At 38.6% G+C, this 22,395-nt stretch overlaps 1 protein-coding gene across 1 annotated transcript in view; it reads right to left on the bottom strand.

Annotated features, from left to right (window-relative positions):
* Positions 1 to 1,437: 1,437 nt before the first annotated feature.
* The window catches only part of LOC116313429 (retinal-specific phospholipid-transporting ATPase ABCA4-like), a 43,199-nt gene continuing 22,241 nt past the window's right edge, over positions 1,438 to 22,395 (bottom strand). Inside the window, exons 23-48 of the mRNA XM_039601696.1 lie at positions 22,111 to 22,292; positions 21,807 to 21,912; positions 18,589 to 18,794; positions 17,993 to 18,047; positions 15,298 to 15,458; positions 14,902 to 15,026; positions 14,698 to 14,796; positions 13,521 to 13,802; positions 13,258 to 13,290; positions 13,032 to 13,137; positions 12,867 to 12,941; positions 12,411 to 12,580; positions 10,614 to 10,791; positions 10,376 to 10,491; positions 10,027 to 10,174; positions 6,968 to 7,091; positions 6,572 to 6,701; positions 6,312 to 6,432; positions 5,555 to 5,617; positions 5,170 to 5,276; positions 4,334 to 4,475; positions 3,922 to 4,056; positions 3,526 to 3,629; positions 3,232 to 3,324; positions 2,824 to 3,073; positions 1,438 to 2,340 (exon numbers count right to left, since the gene is read on the bottom strand). Coding sequence (XP_039457630.1) covers positions 2,224 to 2,340; positions 2,824 to 3,073; positions 3,232 to 3,324; positions 3,526 to 3,629; positions 3,922 to 4,056; positions 4,334 to 4,475; positions 5,170 to 5,276; positions 5,555 to 5,617; positions 6,312 to 6,432; positions 6,572 to 6,701; positions 6,968 to 7,091; positions 10,027 to 10,174; positions 10,376 to 10,491; positions 10,614 to 10,791; positions 12,411 to 12,580; positions 12,867 to 12,941; positions 13,032 to 13,137; positions 13,258 to 13,290; positions 13,521 to 13,802; positions 14,698 to 14,796; positions 14,902 to 15,026; positions 15,298 to 15,458; positions 17,993 to 18,047; positions 18,589 to 18,794; positions 21,807 to 21,912; positions 22,111 to 22,292 — 3,428 coding nt within the window. The 3' untranslated portion in view covers positions 1,438 to 2,223. The remainder of the gene's footprint in view (positions 2,341 to 2,823; positions 3,074 to 3,231; positions 3,325 to 3,525; positions 3,630 to 3,921; positions 4,057 to 4,333; positions 4,476 to 5,169; positions 5,277 to 5,554; positions 5,618 to 6,311; positions 6,433 to 6,571; positions 6,702 to 6,967; positions 7,092 to 10,026; positions 10,175 to 10,375; positions 10,492 to 10,613; positions 10,792 to 12,410; positions 12,581 to 12,866; positions 12,942 to 13,031; positions 13,138 to 13,257; positions 13,291 to 13,520; positions 13,803 to 14,697; positions 14,797 to 14,901; positions 15,027 to 15,297; positions 15,459 to 17,992; positions 18,048 to 18,588; positions 18,795 to 21,806; positions 21,913 to 22,110; positions 22,293 to 22,395) is intronic.

The following is a 22,395-nucleotide window of genomic DNA, read 5'->3' on the forward strand; positions in this document are numbered from 1 at the left end:
ATCTGTCCAGAGAGTCGTGCTGAAGTCACTCCATTGTTATCTTGGCTGGGTGCTTAGAGTCATTGTCCTGTTTGAAGATGAACCTTTGTCCCAGTTCAAGGTCCTGAGCGCTCTGCAGTTTCATCAAGAATATATCTGTATATTGCTACATTCATCTTTGCCTTGAGCCTAACTAAGGGCCTTCATCCCCAATTGCTCAGTTTTAGCTCTGGGAAGAACCAAAATTTGGTTCCATGTAAAGATGGAAGCCACTGCATGCTTCCACAGATCTGTACCTCCGTATAATCTTGTCTCGGAAGTACAACTTCATGGCTTGGTTTGTGCTTTGAAATGAACTGTGAATCTTGTCAAATCACCTGACTTTCCCACAGGTGTAGTCCAATCAGGTTGTAGAAACATCTGTCAGATGATCATTTGTCATTTTATGTTTTTTATTTTATTTGTATACATCCATACATCCATTCAGGGTTGCAGGGGGGCTGGAGCAGATCTCAGCTACCATAGGGTGAAAGGCAGGGCACACCGTGGACAGGTCGCCAGTCTGCTGCAGGGCTAACACAGAGACATTTGCACTCACATTCACACCTATGGACAATTTAGAATCACCAATTAACCTAACCTCATGTCTTTAGACTGCAAACATGGGGTGAATCTGCAAACTCCACACACAAAGGCCCTGGCCAGAGGGTGGATTTGAACCCAGGACCTTCTTACTGTGAGGCAACAGTATTAACCATCGTACTGTATTTGCAAGAATTTTAAGCAAACTTTCTTTTTTCCACTTTGTCATTATGGGCTATTGTATGTATAATTTTGAAGTGAAAAATGAATTGATCCATTTTGGAATAAGGCTGTAACATGATAAAATGTGGAACAAATGAAGTGCTGTGAATACCTTCCGGACGCACTGTTGATGCATGACTTGTTTGCTCTCCCACAGCGTGCTACTCATGCTCATCAGCCTCATCGAGATGACCATATGGGCAGAGAGTGAGCATCAGATCCCCACCAGAGAATTCATTAGCAGCCTTGAAATTGCACAGTGCCATCATCCTTCTGTTTCTTTGAGGTAGCCAATGGAATTCAGACTTGTGGGCGGCCTGAGGCAATGACACCACCACTCGCTGAAGGAGAACAGTAATTGGACTATGTGTCAGATAAATCCAGGTTGTGACAAGCCACTCAGCACAGTGTCGCCTTGGCCCCCGATGCAAAGCTGTCTCATAGCCACTGACTCAACTGATCTGTGTAGTTGCTTCTTTAGCTTTAGAATGGAGGTCAGTGGAGTCGCTGTAGGTCAGCAATGTGAAAAGCCTTTCAGTTCCTCTTTTTGAGCATCCCACCATAACACCAAGGAGCTTTGAAAGAAGCACGGGAAGGCTGAAATATTTAATAGGAAATACAGCACTTCACATTTACATAACACCACACTTCACATATAGCTCATGAAACTCCTTTATTTGTGACTGATGGAAGTGCAAATCAGCTAGAAGGGACTGCACAGAGCATGTGGAAAGCATGTTAAACAGATGTCAGTTGCAAAATAGATTTCCTCTTCAGCCTTGATATGCTTCTTCATACTTTTTTCTTTCCAAGAGGAAAACATTGTACTATTTTGTACTGACACGAGGAGACAAAGCAGCACGTAGATGTAAAAGACAGCAGAAAAAAGTAATAAAATTACATCAAAAAAATACTGACAAGAACAGAAGCAATCGTAAACATGTTTTGCATTTAGACAGTTCAACAATACATTGCATGAGTCTTCATTTAAATATTATATATAAAAGTGACAGGTGTTCATTATAATAGACAATAAAAATAATGCGTAACCAGGTGTTAGTGTATTCGTTAAACATACAATATGTACACTTTTATACAAGCCAGTCAGTCTAAGCAGAAAAAACTCAATCTTTTGTTTAGCTTGATGTTTAAAGTAATTCAGAAAGTGTCAAGTCAAAGCAATGTGTCAGACATTATTGATTTTTAAAAGTTATGTAAGATGAATCTCCACTTGCAGCCAAGAGCTTGTCAAGTTTGACTGTAGTTCGAGAAGCGAACTCTTCCACAGGTCAGTTTGGCAGGAAGCTGGTCACATTCACCTCTACTCTAAAAAAAACAGCTGGCTAGCAAAACATTGAAAGTAGTTGTTGAATTTCGGTGTGTGACTTTACAGTATATTACCGCCCTGCGGAGTAACACCTCTACGTTTGCATGACTTTTTCATGTTTTCCTCTTCACCGGTGAGATCTTGATGTCTTTTCTTCCACCTGCGGTTCGTCTGTGTAACGTTAACTCCTCGTCCTCTCCAGCCTGTTGCTTAGCAAAGTTGACAAATACCTGAAAAACCGAAAGTGCGCCAACATTTTAATGCAAGTGATAAATTATAATGCATAGGATTAAATCAGAATTTATTTATATCCAGCAATACATAAGTGATATTTAAATGTCAGGGTTACAACAGCAGTTATTCGCAGATTATGAATATATGTATCAACAACTACAATCTCTCCTATGGAGGGGAAGATGTGTATACACAGATGATGTTTAAATAAACCATGCTATTATATGAAATATGTTTTCATAAGAGAAGTTCTAGCTGTTCATGGTAAAACTCCATTACATGCGTAATATGTTTAGTTATTTATGTACTCTTTATAAATGACAAAAATTGCAACTTAAAGATTGAATATTTTCATCTATGAATGCAGCGTGTTATTATGTCCGGAGGAAACTGACAGTTATTGCCTCCTTGTCATGGGACAAATAGCCTTACATTTTATTAACACAGTGTCATTTCTCATTGTTGTATGTCATCCAAACCTGATCCAGTGTTGTCTGGGAAACAGAGTAGTCTTCGATGCTGAGCCTGTCTTTATTGGCCACCACCAGCTGAAATATCCTCGCTAGGGAGGATGAGGCGATCTCGTACTGCAGCGTGTTGTAGTGCTTCTCCCGCTGAACGCAGCCAGGGAAACTGGTCTCCATAAAGCTCTCGACAGGCTCCAGCTCTGGGGACAAGCCTGCTTTAGCTGGCTTGATTTTCATCGTGACCACGTAGCCATCACCAAATCTAAATGAAGGAAACACAGCATCAAAACATTCAATATGTTTCCCTATGTGCTCTTATCATTAGTAGGCGACTTTATTAGTTGATATTAGCTAGAAATTGCCACTGTGACTAAATGACCACTTACATATTTAAATAGTAACAGTCAAAATATGTCTTACTTGTATTTGAGATGCTGAATGGTACCCAGACACTTGAAGGTTCCATTGACCATGATGGCCAGTCGAGTGCACAGAGCCTCACACTCCTCCATGCTGGTAAAAAACACAACAATAATCCATCTTTATTTTTACTGCTGCTGTTTCATGTTTATGAGCAATACATCATCATTTCTAGACCTCTGTGGCGAAATCAAGTGAATGCAAATGTAGCCATGATTTCATCAACAGTTAACCGTTTGGTCAGCTGGTGCAGCAAATGTGTCCAGATGATTTTAATTTCATTATTAGGCGAACCTGTGTGATGTTAGCACCACGGCCCTGCCATCCTGAATCACACTCATGATGGCGTTCCACAGGAAGCGTCGAGAGTGGGGATCCATCCCTGTCGTGGGTTCGTCCTAAACGCACAGAGCCAGAAACAGCCAACTTGAATTTCCGAGCACATAATTCCATGCAAACAGAGACCAAAACCTTTTCTTTATCAGCATATGGCAAAGATCTCAGATTTATGCCAATTTGAACTGATCTGCACAGTTGCTTGCCAGTGTATAAAACATTTGAGGCCAGGCTTGACTGAACCCATATGGCTTCCCATCTGGATTCATAGAGCATTTCATTGATAAATCCCTGCATAAAAATTTAAAAACCCAAACAATGGGCTCATGAGCTTTTCGTCACTGGCTAACTCACCAGCAGCACCAGGGCCGGGCAACCAATCATTGCGATAGCTGTGGAGAGTTTGCGTTTGTTGCCTCCACTGTAAGTCCCTGCACAGCGGCCTGCATATTCTGACAGACCCAGCTTCTGAATGCCCCACTCTGCAACCTAGATGGGGAAAAAGATTCATCTTTAGTGGCTACTTGAATCCAAAACAGTGATCTTTTATAATGGACAACCCACCTGTTACGATAGCATTTCATAAAATATATGAACAAAATTAGTACAGAAAAGAAGAATGGGCAAATATTCAAAAAAAGAGAACAAAACCATTATGAACAAAGCAGATTTCTACTGCTTTGCTGAACTAAAGTGTCACTGGATTAGCCGAGTGAAAAACATCCTTAGCCTGTTCGATATGTAAAGCAGCTGGAGTCCAACTCACTCTGGGGATCTCTGACTCGGGCACCCCTCTGAGACGAGCGTAAAGGTAGAGATGTTCCCTGCCAGTAAGAAGCTCATCGATGGCATCAAACTGAGGGCAGTAGCCCATGTTCTGGTGCACATCCAGAATCTCTGTCAAGATGCTACAAAATAGGACAAACAATGCAATTCAGTGCAGTGGGCTGATGGAGCACCTAACATGGTAGGAATAACAAAACATCAATCAATTCCAGAAGGGACAGATCTATAGTGATTATTTAAGAAAGCTATCCGAAGAAGCTCAGAAGCTGATTCCTCTCAACAGAAAGGGACTAAAACATTGCTTACCTAATCTTCTTGTCAAGTGCATTTAATTTAATGCCCATATTTGTCAGACAATAATTACTATCATTTGACACATCGGTGCTTCACACTCTTTGAATCTCTAGATTTTTGTTCAAAAACATTTTCCACTTAACTGAGCAGGTATTCTGAGGGGAAAACTGTGAATTTTCAAATAACTGGCATGAAACTCCTTGACAAAATGAGAATTTAGACTTTGAAGTCTAATTGTTATTCAAGCCCTCCTAGGCTGCATTTTTTTTCCAAATCAGAGTATCACAGTGGTGAGTTTAATAGTCTGATGGTGTTAACACACAGGTAATGTCAGGTTGACCTTCCTGTATTCAAACTATCTTATTCAGTGAACTGTTTCTGGTTTTCACTCATCTGGAACTGTGTGCAGGATAAACCAAGAGCAAAGTTTTCCCTTTTTCTAATGAATTCCATCTGATGCAACCCTGAACAGATTTTGTGTTCTATTATCCAGGGACCATTTTTTTAATAAACTTTATGTACCTGTAACCAGCCACAGAAGCCTCTCCAGAGGTGACATCAGTGTCACCAGTCAGCATTTTGAAGGTTGTCGTCTTTCCAGCTCCATTTACTCCCAAGAGACCAAAGCACTAACAGGAAAAAACGCAAACAGGCTTATGAATGCACTTAAATAACTCCCACTTATAGAGAATGAATCTCATATTCTATCATATTCGATCAAGCTTGATTAAACTAACTAGAAGAGATAAATATAGAACTGCACACTGCGAGGCGCATTACCATGCCGCTGTAATGCTCTAATGCCAAATCAGTTTGTCAGTTTACTTGAAGAGACGCAGAAAGAGAAAACTTATAGCAAATAGAAAAGAGTAGCAGGTCTCAATATAAATGTCCTCAGTGACTTTACCTCTCCTGCAGGGACTCCCACACAAATCCGGTCCACAGCTGCCCTCTTCCTGCCCACATACGTCTGTGCAGAGAAGGCAGGGAGACATTTAAGTTGTGTAGTGCTACTCGAACAATAAGAATTTATGTTTAAAAAGGGTGCTGGATTTTTTGGAAAATATTTAAATTAATCTTTAGCACTGCATTAAGTTTGCTATCCAGTATTTATTAAGAAAAGTTCTATGATTCTGGTATCAGGAAAGCACTCTCGCATTACTTGAGACACAAACAAAAACAAAACAACTCCCAGCTTCTTTCCTGCTACGTCTCCATAGAGGGATTTACTTATGTTATTTACAGGCTGTTTTGCATTATTATCTAAATTTCACAACTTTTATTTCTTTTTCAGGTACTTGCATGATGAGACCTGTAGCTGGTAGAAACATTGCTAATGAAATTAAAGGGAGCTGTAATTCCAATGTGTGGCGACCTTTTCTGTATTCAGTACTTATCCCACTGGAGTTTTTTTGAATGTTCCCACGAATACTAACCTTTAGTGCCGTCCCCTCTTTTTTTAATTTTTCATTTAACTGGATGCTGATGTGAATACAAATGAAAAGATGTCTGGAAATAAATTTAATTCTGAAACTGAAAATGAATTTAACAAAACTGGCCTGGAAGAAACCTTGAAACTTCTATTTCATACAGTCTTATAATCCAAAATGTGCAATGAAATATCACAATAAATATGAAATTAGTCGTTTGATTAAAATGTATACCTTAGAGAGGTCCCTGATCTGCAGAATGTCAGCCTTGCTCCCTCCATCGTAAATCCTCTGCCTCTCTGCTGCGACATCATCATCCTCATCTTGTGCAGGACTCTGCTTGTAGTCTGACAACCTGGGAGGTTTGGAAAAAAATCATCAGCACTGAAGTTTGTAGTGCAAAACAGCTCCTCTGCTCTAAATTCTAACCCTATGGTTAAGTTACTGTTGTTTATTTAAATTTTAAGCTAGTGTGCTTTTAGCTGTGTTCTTACCAATGGTCCAGGAAGAATCTGTACTGGATCAGAAGATTAAGAATAAAATAAACAAAGCCTTCCACTGCCATGAAAGCAATGTTTTTTCCCACAAAGTCCCATCGGAAAGGGTCCAATGTGTAATCTTCACCTGGAAACAGACGAGGTCCAAACTCAAAATTTACCACAATTTTTAGTGATGAAGGGATACTTTATGCAGACAGTACAGATTTTTACAACACTACACTTAGTCTAGCCTAAAAGATCTACAGCGTGGTATTAAAAGTACAAACTACTAGAAACTACGAGAACCCAAATTAGCAATTTAGTAAAAATTTGCTTGAATACTTTCATCGAAAATTGTCCAAAGTATGGAATTTTATCAGCTAAAATGATGGATAGGTACACAGTACATACCAAACCGGGCATACACATCAGTAACAGCCTGGTTCATGGCCATGTCTATCAGCCCCCGTCCCAGGCAGAAGTGAGGGAACACCAGCAGGACTTTCTTCAGCCCCTCATTGAACACGAGCAAAGACTGGCACCACAAAAACACACACATACACATTAAGTTTAAGTTACCTCAAACATCTAAATATAAAAACCATGTAGATATAATACTAAATGATTTAATGGTATGGGATAGCAATACTAGCCTAGATTTATCAGCTGTATTATGCAGAATATATCACATAATTGCATTTGAAATGCGTCAGATGTTCTAAGAATGAACAGCTCATATAAATGACCAGGAAATGCAAATATTCTACTTTGGTTTTGAGGGAAAGTTGAGCACCTAAAATATAACCATCCACTTATCCAGGTCATGGGAGCAGCAGTCCAAGCAGAACTGTCCAGGCCTCCCTCTTCTCAGTCATCTCCTCCAGCTTTTCAAGCTAGCCAAGAGACATCTCTCTACCATGACCTGTGTCTACTCTAGGGTCTCCTCCCAAAACACCTCATCTAGGAGGCATCCTAGTCAGATTTACAAACCACTTCAACCAGATGAGGACCATTGCTTCATACTTGAAGGTGCTAATTTCCATCACAGGTGCTTCACACTTGGCTCCAAACCAACCCAATGCAAGATGGAGCTGGCACGACAGACCCAAACTACCTTACAGTCCCATGCAGTCACCTCAACAGAACATTGTCCTGTCATACCCGATATGCATTGGTCACTATTCTTTTGGGTACATCAGGCTTGTTTGGTTTCTCCTACAGCACCTAATCCAATTCACCGCTAAGTGATAATCAGCTGACATTTCACCCTCTGTTCACCCAAGTTCACACAACATACAGCCAGAGATTGATGATTAAAAAACTGATCATCTATCCTGGTTTCAAGTGCACTTCTAAACAGTGGAATCCACAGATGGGGTACAAAGAAGGCCCAACAAGGTCCACAAGCTAAGGTCTGGCTGCCACTCTTCCAGGCCTGGTTGCAGGGCGAGGTTCTGGTATCCATAGTCCAGGTGAGGTTTTTTTGTCTTTCTAGGGTTTGTCTGAATTGCCAGGTCTGCGCCTGGACCAATTTAACTTGGGAGACATAACCAGGGGCTCCCAAATCAAATTGGTCTAAACTTAGTTTCTCCTTGTTAAACTTTAAAAAGTTGCTGAAATTTTCTTCAAAGTAGACCCACCACCCAGTCATGCTTGACACTGGAGCAGATGTCTTTTCTTATGTTAATTGCACATTTGATATAAGAACAGCCTTCCTCAGCTGTTTCCCATTTTTCTCCCAAAGAACAAGACTCTAAAAATTAAGAAAATGATACTTTCTTTCAGCTGAAATAAAACCTCTTTCTTTCCAGTGATCATTTTTATGTCTTGCTTTGCCTACACAGATAAGTCTAAAATATAGCAATGAATTTTTTTTATGGGTTTTTATATGTATTCATGTATAAAGCAAACAGTTTTTTCACCATAGAAATGCACAAACTCTCTGAAATCCTTGGAAATATCAGGCAACAAAAATATAGCCCACTTGACCTTCAGGTTCTCTCATGACTCATATGTCATGAGAGAAGCTGTGTACAGATGTGCATTGGACAGAACCATCTGGAGGGAAGGACAATCTCCATTTTTGTGAGCAGGCAGTCACCTGTCACGATGAGAGTACATCTGCACATGTGTGCCCTTTCCCTCCAACTTCAGTTTCCTTCTGCTTCTCTTTTTCCTTTATTTTCCACTTGCCAGCATAGGTGTTGGCAGTTGTTGTGGTCGACTTACATGTTCACACCAAACTGTCAATCAGGAGTCTAAAAGCCCTGCAGTTATTAGTTATCCCCTGCCCTGCAGACCAGCAGCTTAACTTCCCTCATGCTTCCCCAGCTGTGCCAAACAACTGATCAGCTTTTGTGTAAGCACCTACTATATAGCTGTTTTATAAAAGACAATTCCACTTAACTGCTTCAGTGTAAGGCTTCTAGTGCTCTGCATGCCAGCTAACTGTCACATTGTCCTGACTTAGTATAGATCTGCACCTAATGTCATGAGTAACACCTGTGCTTTCCTGCTATGGTGCTAAAAAGCCATATACTCTCCAACAGCACTCCCCTGACTCTAATCCTAATTCTGATCATTCTGTCCCTGCTGGTAAACATCAGCTGCCATGTGTTCAAATCCTTTGGGAGCAGCCATGTATTCAAAAAATATGTTTAAAAAACATATTTTATTCATTCAGCCAGCAGGGAGCAAGAATAAAATGGCCATAATATTCACTCAGTGATATTACAATACATATAATAATATGATATAATAGATATTATGACACCATAACATTGCTATATTATAATATTTTAGAATATAAACAGTCACTGTTACAAAATACTGTTTGGTGACAGTTTTATCACTGTATTGTTTTATGAAAAAGCTTTTGTGTGAGTTTGAAAAGGAACATTTGTGTTCTCATGTCTGTCTGCATTCATATGTTGGTCTGTTCTTGCTCTTCTATTTATCTTCTTTCCCACTGAAGAATTCCAATCCAATCTTACTTCCAATTTTCAAACTCAAATCACCTCAGTCTTTGATCCCCAGTCAAACCATCACCTGCCGTCTCGTCCACCTCATCTTCCAGTGTCTAGACTTTACAGGTCTCGTCCTGTTTCCTATCTTCATTCAGAATCCTGTTTTGCTACTTCATCAAACCACCATATATTAACTTTTCATGAATTATTCAGTTTATTTCAGAAAAATTATATTGTTTGCTTTCAAATGTTCTCTCACTATTGTAAAACATTTGTAATGTTTTATAAATGTATGTGATTCAGCTGTGGCAAACAGCATGGGCTGCTTCATTCCGACGGTAATAGCACAGAAAATGTTAACCTGTAGCTACTGCTGACGCTGAACTGGAATGTGAGTATAACTGTGCAAATGCAAAACATAATGTAAGATGTAATGATTAATTCAAATAAGCATTAAGTGCAGTGAAAGGTTAGAAGACTACATGATTTTTAATCAGTACATACCCGATTGTTTTCAAACAGCTCCAGGATGAAAGTGATGGCACTGCTGTTGATGCCTATGAACAGGTTGATGGAGGACAGAGACACATATGCTGTACTCGGGATGTTGAATATGTAGGACAAGGGATACATCATGGGTGTCACTGACCACCTAAAGGCAAGAGATTAAAAGACAAAAACCAACATATTTTTAAAAATTCTAAATTAAAAATATTCTCTTCTGTGTTTGTACTTTTAATTTTAACTTTTCTTTTAACTTGTTGTCAATTATTTAGTTATTCAGTTACTGTCTTGTTACACCATAGCAACAGAACAACAAAACTGAACCAAATTAAAGTAAACAACAGCTTACCCATAGAGCAAAAGGAGTGCTATTAGTGCTGGCAGGTTGGATGGTGATGTGTAACACTTTTTGTCAAAAGCCATGAAAATGCCAACTACCATCGCAGAGCTGAGAGTGTAGTTCATCTAGATAAACATGAAGAGTGAGTAAGAAGACAGAAATCCAATATTATGAAAAATAACTCTGATATTGGATATATTAACATAGAGTTATTATATTTCACTGAAGCCAGTCTAGCTTCACTTACCATGTCCCAAAAGAAGTTGGTCACCCAGTAAACTACAGGGCTGACCCCACTGACGAACTGCAGGTGCTTGGCTTTGGTCACGCGCTCCTGTATGAGGTAGAGGACGAAGCTAGCAGGGATGAAGGACATGGCGAAAATAACACAGATTGCCACCACGGCATCGACTGAAGTGGTCAGCCTGATGGAGGAAGCAGATGAAGTCAGTTCTGTATATTCTGGGGTTTGTTATTAAGAGACTAAAACAATGCTGAATCCATACTAAGTCACAAATGGCTTTACGTTCTCTCAGAATTAATAATGAGATAATTAAAAATAAAAGCAATTTTTGGCCATAAACATATCTTTGCAGTACTGTGCCAAACTCTTGAGCCACACCACATTTCTTTATATTTTAGAAAATATAAATAAAAATGGGAAATAGGTGCAACAATTTATTGGATCAGACAGATAGGCCAGATGTGTCTCTTAGGTCCTGTGTCAGGTCTTTGCTGGATTTTTCCTCTTCTTCTTTTTTTCTCTTTTTTTTAGACACACTGCACATCATGTGAGACATGCTGTGATTTCAGCTAACAGATCTTCGGGATTCAACTTCTTGGTGCAACAATACGTTTTCATGTCTGTGAAACTCTGTTTTCTTTGGCATTTTTACAGATTGAACTAAAGAAATGGGAACAAATGATGTGTTTTTTGTGACAGGCTGCTAGTAACAAAGTGCTAAAAGATACAATTTAAAATTGGTTCTTTGCCAATTTGTCTGTTATGTGTAAACACAACAATATTCCTTCATCCCTTGAATTAGGTGCATTTTTGATAATTTAGTGTTTCATAAGTCAGTGTTAAGTGGTTAAAAAAAGATTCCTCTGAAAATGGTCAGTTACAAAGTCTGAATTGAAAATGATTGAAAAAGAAAATCTTTCTGTAGTCAGAAAGCTTCAGAACGAAGAAATTCTGGCTCATTGGAAGCAAAATATAAAGAAATGAAGGGTGGCTTAAAACCTCTGCTCAGTACTTGAACTAACTAGATATGCGACACCTACAGAAAAGACGGCGCATGTATACTAAGCTAAATCCAAATGGTGTGATACTTCACAGCTTAACATAAGAAACACAGACAGTAACTTGCACATTTAGGTTCGGATTGTTCAGTTTCTTCTCATAATAAGAGAAACAGGTCCCAAAATGACATAACAATGGTCTGTACATATGCATTTTTGCAGTGTCTATCACAACACCTGAATGCTGGACTTCAAAGACTATACGGAAAAGGTGGATTTAAAATCACGTGTGGTTTGTGAAGTCCTATTCTGAAAATATGGACTTGAGCATGTTGGCTTTCAGCATGCTGAAACAAGACGTGATGAGTAAGAAGTGAATTTGACGGAGGCTGTCCCTAATCACATCCTGGTTTAACGTCCAATTTACACTAATGTGACTAAATTAAATGGCATCATAATTTATCAAATGAAAATCAAATTTGATAAATAAGAAACTGAGACAGTAAAGCCACCAGGAAAATGTTTATAGTCACTAGGAAGTAGTAAATCAAGTGAAAAGCTGGGTCATTAAATATGGTATCTATAATAATATGCTGTATGTGCTAGTCATATATAGGCAATCAGTCTTCTTTTTGCATTTCACTTTGTGGATCATTAGAAAAGATTATAGGTTTAAGGCACTTCCCCACAGATTTCTACATGTCCATCTTTTATACAGTCTATGGTTGATTTACAGACTGCACAAACACATACATTTAAGCACAGCTAAAAAAAAAAAAAAAAAACTACAGTTATTACTCACACAGTGACTTCAGAAAGCTGCTCTTTAGTGAGGTTTAGTGGGTGGTTGATGGCAGTGATCCCGAACTCAACAGGGTTGGCATTTGTGGGTAGGAAGGCTCGCAGAATAGCATTATTAGCCACATTGATGAAGGCCACCATGGCGTGCCAGCCTTTGTTATTATACCACACCTGGCAGAGAAGAACAGAACTAATTGAGCACGTCTCGCAACTGTTTGATCAGCCTGTTATACGACATAGAGGATCTGCAAATGTAGTCTTCAGAATAAATTTACAAGTGGAAAACATTTAAACTAACTTACAGGAATCAATCAATGACATGACAGAAAGTCAGAAAGTGAAAGGTTTGTAAAACAGAAGCAAAGTATTAGACTGTCAAACTGCTTGTGTTTATAGTAATTTCTGCCACTTTGCTATTTGTGGAAAAACCCACTCTTCTATCAAGCTGCACACCTACCTTTATATTGAATTCACTTTCCATATATCGTAAGAAAGTGCCAATGTCCCTCAGGGCAAGTCTGCTATAGTAACCCTGCAGACATCAGTTCAATATTATTAATTTTTATTGACTTATTTCAAACTTTCATACTCGATCTGTAAATCATAACACAAGAATAATCACCCCAGTGATGTTGAACATCCGTCCCAGCTGATGAAAAACGTTCCGGATGTCTTTAGGGTCCACATCCAGGATGGGGAGTTGCCCTCCAACTGACAAACCTCCATATCTGAGGATAGAAGATTTCCACTCACATCAGCGTGTCTTTAACACATCGCTGTGTCGTTGTAACAAACGACAAAACAAAAATGGGGAAAAAAAACATTGAACAAAGAAATAAAATTGTTACCTTTGTTCATTCACCCAGTACTTGCTCTTCAAACTGTGAAAAGAAATGTAGTTTTCATTAAGGAGAATCATCATTACTATTTGCTGTTTGCCTTTCTTTTTTTAGCTCTTTGTTTTTTCTTTTGCCTTAAACCTTTTCTCCTTTTAATTTCCTTTTATACATATTTTCAGGCTCTGTGAGGGTTTTTAACACACTTGTATTTCTTTTTTAAATCCACCTGGTTTTACTTTTTGAGTACAGCTTACAACTACATTCAAACTGACCTAGTTCTAATAAGGCTGGGGTAGGTTTTGACCAAGTAGTCAGAGATGTTCCTGTCAGTCAGATCCAGCATTGTGTCTCCCGTTGGCTCCAGTCGCTGGCGAGGGGGCAGACCTCCTGCACCATCTGGACAGATGGGCATCATGGTCAGTTTGTTACTTGTGCTGCACTGGCAGGAAGGTGATGGGTTTCTCTGGTTCCATGCAGGGCTTTGTAAGATGTTGCTAACCGCTGGGGAGACATCAGGATAATCCCACTCTGGGGTCCTGTTACTGCAGGGAACTCTGGAGGGAGAGGAATGAAGAAATTAAACTGCAAAGGTAAAATCACTCATGTGGTAAAGCTACTATCTATGTGCTGTATATACTTAGTTGTAGTTTTAACCATACACTGTATATAATTCAGCCATTGGATTATTCTTTTTTAATGATGCTTTTTTTGCTTTTTGCAGTTCTCCATTTAAATGAAGTTTAAGCAAGAGTTCAATAAGGGTTTTTTTTTTTTTTTTTTTGCTGCCCTAAATTCTTCATTATTTCATTTTTGTCAAAATTCTAAATTTTAATTTTGCAGCTCTTTTTCACTTTACTTATGCTCTGCAAACCTTTCCTGCTTTTCAAATTCATTGTAATATCTCACTGTGCCTTTCATCCCTCCTCCTCCCCACACCCAGCTCATTCGGACTGTCCTTGGAGTCTCATCCGAAGTCTCCATCAGCCATCTGTTCACTCTGTTTCAACGCCAGCAGCATCTAGAGATTGAGTGGTCTAGTCACTACCTCCCACCTTTATTCGGGACTCCCCTGTATAATGCTACTTGTCATTGTACTGAAAAAAAAGTTCTGTTCTTACTGCTTTTGCTTTTTTTTCCCTTCCAAACTTCTTGGAGCTGACTGTTATGATTTTGAGTCTTTTGGATTAATAAGTCAAAACGGAAGTATGAAGCTTAAAATTAAAGTATTTGACAACAAATTTGAATATTATTTTTTAAATGAGTTTAATGTTATTCCAGATACAGATTCTGCAGATTTGCTTCTATTAAAAAAATACATATGGATAAAGTATAAAGATGTGTTTGTTTGACTATATCATTTGCTGGCATGGTATGAGCCCTAAGAAAATAGGCATCAGTGCTCTAAGATGTAGCAGAAGGAGTGTTGTTATCTCTAGTCATAATGCTCACCCTAGGGGCTCTCCTTCCATGCATCGCGTGCCCAGGCCTGGTGGCTTTAGCAAGCGCTCTATAAAGTGTTTCATTTTGGGGTCATATGGCCTCTCATTGCTAATACAGTGATGAAAAAATACAAAGAAGAAAATTAAATTGGAGAAAAAAGCAAATATCTGTCATCCAACATGTAACTGAAAGATTTATCTAAAGCCTTCACACCTGAAGAAGGTGAACTGCTGTCCGTACATCCAGGGGCTCAGAGTGAGACTGGGATATTCTCCAAAAGGAGGGACAATCATGATGAAGATCAGCGCTATCAAGACAAAACTGGCAGGAAGGACGATCTGGAATCAGACAGTCACAAGTATAATAACAACAGTTATTATTTTGCAAATGTTTTGCAAAATAAGCAGACACTTTTGCAGACGCATCCAAACAAATCTGGCTCAAAAAATGTTCTCAATAAACACATTGTATCTGTTAAAACCGTCAAATTCATTCAAATGGGTCTCTCAAGAAACTCACACCAGTCTATTCAGTTTAAATGCTTCACACAACGCAACCACAAAGAAGATTCACTCATCACGTCATTCCCATGTTTATGAGATCCTGTACCTGTGCCAAAAAGTCTTTCTGGCTTCGTGTGGCATGGTGGAACCTCTTTACCAGCAGAGCATGGAACTGTTTCAAGATCAGAAATCCACCTTTCACCTGCCTGGAGCCCTTTCCTGCACTGCTGTCCGATGACTGTTTGGTGGGGTTCACTCCATTATGTTCTGTGTTCAACAAGAAAACAGTAAGCAGCACTAAAACCATATCTACAGAAAACAAAGCATTTTAGATGAACAGCATAATCTGCATGTAGGAACAGGCTGTGAATGAGTGTTACTGCTAAAATCCACTGAGCAAGGCACCTAAAGTATTCTGAGGATTATGAATATATTTTCTGAACACCACAAATGCATGAATGCGAGTAAATATATGAATCTGATGCAGCACTATAGCTAGAAAAGAGCATATAAGAAGCAAAAACAGACACTAAATTCTAACTAAGGCCTTTTTTTACTGTAAAAACTAAGCAGCCTGTACCTGGGCCATTCAAACTAAGTGAGGCTTAACGTAAAAGGATTTAAATGGTCACAGAAAACATTTTCTGAGCTCGAATAGTACTTTTTTGCATACTTGTCACACTCAGATGTTTCAAATGATCAAACTAATTTTAATATCAGACAAAGAGTAAATAATAAATGATCAACTATTGATTTCTTGTTGAATCAAGAATACACTTGACAAAGTGAAGTGGGTTGAAAGATTTTAAAAAACAACACAACTGGGACTCCAGTGAGCCACAGTGAGCACCATTATGTGCAAATGGAGTGAACTGTGGTGCACTTTCCCAGGAGTGGCCAGCCTACCAAAATAACTGCAAGAACCTCAGGCCTCACTTGTTTCAGAGTTCATGATTTAACAATAAGAATGAGACTGGGCAAAATGGCATCTACTGAAAAGCTGCAGCGTGAAAACCACTGCTGACCAAAAAAGAACAACAAGGCTGATCTAACATTTGCCAAAAAACATCTTGATGATCTACAAGCGTTTTGGGAAATATTCTGTGGACAGACCAGAGAAAAGCTGACCTTTTTGGAAGGTTTTCATGGTAGCTTTGCTACTTCAGGACTTGGATGACCTGCCATAATTGATGAAACCATGACTTATGCTCTCTACAAGGAAATGTTTAAGTAGACTGTATGGCCATCAGTTTGTCCCCTGAGGTTGAAGCACATGTCAGTTGTGCAGAAGGACAATGATCCAAAAAAGCACCAGCAAATCCATCTTTGAATGGTTCAGCTAATAAAAATAAAGGTATTCTCCATATGTAAATTTGATTGAGCTTCTTTGCATAATCTTAAAGTTGATGCTCAAAACCATTCCAATGAGATGAATTCAAACAGTTCTGCATCAAAGTGCAGGCCAAAATTCCTCCACAGTGATGTGAAAGACTCACTGCCAGTTATTGCAAACACTTAAATGCAGTTTGTGCTGCCAAGGGTGACACAACCAGTTATTAGGTCAGGGGACAATTATTTTTTCACATAGGGCTAGGTAGGTTTGGATAGTTTATTTCCCTTAATACATAAAATCATCATTTAAAAACTGCATTTCGTATTTAATTGGGTTATCTTTATATTAAAAATTGTTCAATGGTCTGAAATATTTAACTGTGACAAATATGACGTAAAATAAGAATCAGAAATGGGACAGATAATTTAACAGCAGTGTATCACAGTTTTTATCATTTTCTAATTTGATATGCCTCAGGGTTATCATGTCAGGTGGACTAAAACCTCATAAACACGTCTTTGTACATCAAATGAAATATGAATTTATTTCTACAATTTACAATTTTTCTACACCTCCCAAAGAGGTCATGTAATTAGTTTGATTGGTCTGTTTGCTAGCAGAACTAGACTTATACTCCAACATATATGTGCACTTGGAAAAAAGAAAAACTGCTGTTCTCAAGAAAATATCATAAACTGAAATGGATCCAGATATCTTTCTGGGTCTATGAATTCAACTCATAGATAATATGTACGAAATTTTCAGTGTTGACTAAAGTACCCAGTCACTTTTACATTTTAATCATGTATGCATTCCCTTTGGCTATTATTTTTACTGCTTACCCATAACCTAACTTTTTGAGGTCACTTCTTTAATTAATGGTTATAGTACCCCTAGCTACCCCTAGGTACTCCCTGGGGTACTTGCTTCCCTGGTTGGGATAAATGCCTTTCACAGTGTTATAAATAACTGTCCTTATGTGAAAAGTCCCACATAAAAAGTTAGGAATAAAATATTTAATCGATGAAAGAAAAAAAAGATCTGATTGGCCCAGGTCCAGTGACAAAAAACAGCATTTATATTGCCAGAGTTCAGTCTAATGGCTCTTAACGCTCTGACCTTCATCTCCCTCTATGCCAACTTTGCAGCCATTTTTTCTCCCTTGTAACATCCACTGTTCTAGAGGTAGGACACATAAGTGAAACAAAAAACACACACATATACACACAAACTAGAGGGTTAAAAAAAAGACAAATGAAGCACCACACCACACGTGAAATCTAAACAAGTACTTTGGCTGCTTTTGAAGTCACAGTTGTATAATCTACTTCCAGGATACGCAACACTAACAGCCTAATAAAAACAGGTGTGAGGCAAATGGATTAACAACACGTTAGAGAGACTGGGCAAAGGGTCAGAAATTCAATTCCAGCAAAAGGCCATGGAGAATATCAGTGGTGGTATTTACCAGGAGTGGTGGCATTATTCGCAGCTTCTCCATCTGCAGTGACCTTTATGAATATCTGCAGAGAGAGAAAAAGAACTTCCTTAACTTTCAAAACTTTTCATTCATTTAATATAAGTTCATCCTTTACGTCCTGAATATATTGTACCTTTTTTTTTTTCTTTTTAAATGTTCAATTAACACATCACTAGAACTGTGTGCAGGTAGAAAGCAACAGCAGAAAAGAGAAGGAAGAAAGAGATGCAGGATCCAAGTCTAATAAAGACATTAGCTGAAATCTTATAGCACTTGATCTTTAAAAAAACTTTACAGATGTAGTAATATAGTTAAAATGCTGCAGAAGCATGTAATGTTTAAAAGTACACCATTTTTCTAATTTATCCAATGAAAACAAATGTTGACCTTTTCAGAGCTTTTAAAAGTACTAATAAGGGCAAAACCCCCACTTCGCTTACAATGTCTGGCTCTTTATTTGGCTTATCAGAATTTTCAAACAGGGTTTACTAAAAGTCAAACTTTCCAAGATTAAATATAAATATATATTCTGAAGACTCTTAACTATGCTATCCACAGTATCAACAAACAACAGACATCCGTACCTCCTCTAGTGATGTATCAGAGATGCCAAAGCTGCTTAGACCCATATCAGCAAGTGTCTCCTCCAGCTCCCTAAACAGGCTAGCATAGGCCCGATGTTTAAACCCTTTACTGGGGAGCAAATAGGTCAACTCCTGTCCAATCATCTCAATCAGCTTGGCCTCGGGGACATGGTGGTGGATAAGACTTGTGATGCTGTCTACATCCCCTGGAAAGAGGACAGAAATTCACATATAAATGAGCTACTTAAGTGCAAAGTGTTCCCAAAATAGCAGAAACCAACACAAGGACAAAGGAACAAAAACTGCTTGAGAAAAAAAAAAACACAACCCAAAAAACAAACAATTTTGTTCAAGCACTAAAACGCATAAGCAAATTTATACTTCACGGGGTTGCATTTTAAGTACGTGTCCTCAGGCAGAACAGTAATAGCAAGCTCATGGGTCAATATGACCATTAAATTGGGAATGTGAAAAAAAAAATTGTCTGTTTATGTTCTGTTTTACAACTTTGATAAGTGGGTCAGTGATGCAAATTCCAACAAGTGCACACTGAAACATATAAACAACTCAGCAGGTTGCACACACACACGTGCATTTTCTCTGCTACACTTGTGAGGGCGCCCACTTACATAAAGAACAGCTTCTTCCACCAGTAAAAGAGCGCAGACTTTGTGGCCAGATTCAAAAGAAAAGACTATTATTATTATCATATTATATCATTATTATTATTATAATTTTTTACATTTTAATTAGGGAGGGCTCTATTGTAAAAGGGTGATGCTATGCACCAGGAGTTTCACTGTACTATACATGTATTATTTACACCTGTTCAACTACGTATTAATAGAAATGCCAGTAGTGCATTTAAGCATATATAATTAGCATACAGACATGGTTGAGACGACCTTCTAGAGTGCAAACCAAGCATCAAAAGGGGGAAGAAATGTGATTTAAGTGACTGTGATTGTGGCATCATTGTTGGTGCCAGACAAGCTGCTCTGAGACAGAATCGGAGACACTGCTGATCTACTGGGATTTTCCTGCACAACCATCTCAAGGATTTACAGAGGATGATCAGAAAAAGAGAAAATATCCAGTGAACAGCAGTTCTCTGTGTGAAAATGCCTTATTTTCAGACATCAGCCGGGAAATGGTCAGACTGCTTTAAGCTGAAGGAAGATAACAGTCAATCAAATAAACACTTGTTACAACCAAGGTAGAAGAAAATCTCTGCAGGATGCAGAACAGCTTGAACCTGCTGAGCTACAGCTACAGAAGACCAGTGACTACCAGTCCTATCAAGAACGGGATATTGAGGATGCAATTTGCATGGACTCACCAAAGTTAGACACTAAAATATTGGAAAAATGCTGTAGGTTTGATGAGTCTCAACTTCTGCTGCCAGTCAAGCGATATGAAAGCATGCTTTGTGCCAGTGGTTCAGACGCTGCTGGTGATGTAATGGTGTGGGGATATTTTCTTGACACACTTTGGAACCCTTTTAGTACTAAGTTACATAATTAGTTACTGCCTATTTAACAATATCATAAAGAGAGCAAAGTGAAATTCCTTGTCTGTGTGCACAAACTTGTCCAAATAAAAATGATTGTGGCACCATAGCCTACTCGAGCATTGTTGCTGACCATGTCACAAAGCTCAGATCATCTCCAGCTGTACTCACATGACCTCCACAGCCACCAGAGCTCAAACCAGTAGAGCACCTTTGGGATTTGGTGGAATGAGACATTCACATTATAGATGTGCAACCAGTAAATCTACTGCAACTGTGTGATGCTATTATGTCAATATGGACCAACCCCTTCCTTCCCAGTACTAGCCAGGTATGCCTAACAAAGTGAGTGAGTGTATGTAAGTCATATGAATACTGATGACTCCATTGTTGCCAGGATTATAATTATAATCAGACACAGACAGTTCAAACATTTATTATCTGAATTGCCTTTGGCTTTGTTTCTTATATAACAACACCGCAAGACCAGAGTCTTGAAATAAAACTCTTCTTCACTCTCAGTAAACATAAAGCAATAATTTTGAATAAAATGCAACTGAAAGACATAAAATCAAAGGCTGATTTATTCAAGTAATTAATGCATACCAATCAAGTAAACTTCATTTTACCAGATTCTGTTAAATTTAACATTTTTCATTGTTCTCATGTAACAAAATTACATGGAAACCTACATATAATTAAATTTGTTGAAGACAGTATTTTGGGCAGATTTGTTATAGTAATATTAATACTGTCCACATTCATTAAGCATCACTTATATGACTCCAGTCATAGATACAGATATTGAGTTAATAACACACATATGATAATATCAGCACCAGTTACTTAATGGCTAACAGTTCAACATTGTTTTGATAGTTGGACTTTGTGGATCTGGTTTTTATCAGTTTAGCTGATTGGCCCATGGTCATTGTCATTGTTAAAAGGCAATTTTCAGTGGATTTACATCAAATAAAAGCCAAGTACATGTGACTGCATGACTTTTTCTATAAAATATTTTTAAATGTAATATGTATGTTAATTTATACCTCAAACTACTGAGCATAGAAACCAGTGTAAAATACTGCACTTGATAACCCAGTTGCCTGCTAATGATAACATAAGTCAGAGCTAGCATAAATAGACGAAACGTGTAAAAGTGTCACATTTATTCTAGTGTTAAATGGGAAAAGCTATGGGATGTTAAGCCACGGTACAATGAAAGACTTGATGTACTGGGTAGGTTGCTGGTTGAGAAGTAAAAGGGGGTAAAACCATAGCTGAACCATGCAGAGTCCTGAGTCTTGAGAAAGAGTCTTGAGAGTCTTTGAGAAAGTGGGGCTTTGCTTTAAGCCCAGTGCACAAATTTTAAAATGTGCTACTTCTAATGTTGCTCTTAGCCTTAGTATTGTTGTTCCTGTTTCAGTAGTGTGGTAGTCGCACCCTTATCCTCATCCTTACCCTAAAACAAAACTTAACTTGAACTTGAAAACCGAGTTCTACTTTCCAAAACATACCTTGAAGAAGAAAGAGCGAGCCAAAATCCTTTCGTTTTCCAAAAACTGTCTTCCAAAATCTACATTTTGTGTAAACTTTGTCTTCAGTGGAACAGAAATACAAGAGAACATAGACAGACGCAAAAACAAACCAACTCCTAAGGCGTTGCTCATGAGGAGGAAGATTAAAGGGATATACGATATCCACTTACCATCCAAAACTCTGTCTAGATGCTGAAACTGATTCTGAGACTCATCTTTATATCTGGTGCAGATGGAACAGGAACACGAGCAGTCTGAGGCACAGTCGCAGTTATTCTGACAGAAATAGAAAATAACACTTGAACAATGCAAAAGAAGGAAAAAAAAGGATTTTCTGACTAAAAAGTGAGCAGAGAAAAATCACGTATTCTTTTGCATATGTCTGTGGTAGAAACAGATTTGTTTTCTGTGCAGAAACCTGCTGAGATGAGAAGTATTACAGATGGTTGATTAAGCACAAAAGTTCATCCTCACCTCCTTCTTCCTGAGGTCCTTTATCCTCCGTACAAGCGTCAAATAGAAACCAACTCCAAAACAGTTTTTGAGGAATAGGGGGGACCCACAGCAGTGCAGCTGCCCTTTGGAGATGATGGCGATGCGGTCGCTCAGCAGGTCGGCCTCATCCATGTGATGAGTGGACAGGATCACAGTGCGGCCTGCACAAGGAGCAAGCTTTTATCAGAATCTTGGCTTGTTGTACATGAACAAAGTAGTCTGTGATACCAAAGCTTTTCAGTGCTTTTACAGCGGATGCAGAAT

Source organism: Oreochromis aureus, linkage group 18 (assembly GCF_013358895.1).
Source record: "Oreochromis aureus strain Israel breed Guangdong linkage group 18, ZZ_aureus, whole genome shotgun sequence".
In the NCBI taxonomy this organism is placed as follows: domain Eukaryota; kingdom Metazoa; phylum Chordata; class Actinopteri; order Cichliformes; family Cichlidae; genus Oreochromis; species Oreochromis aureus.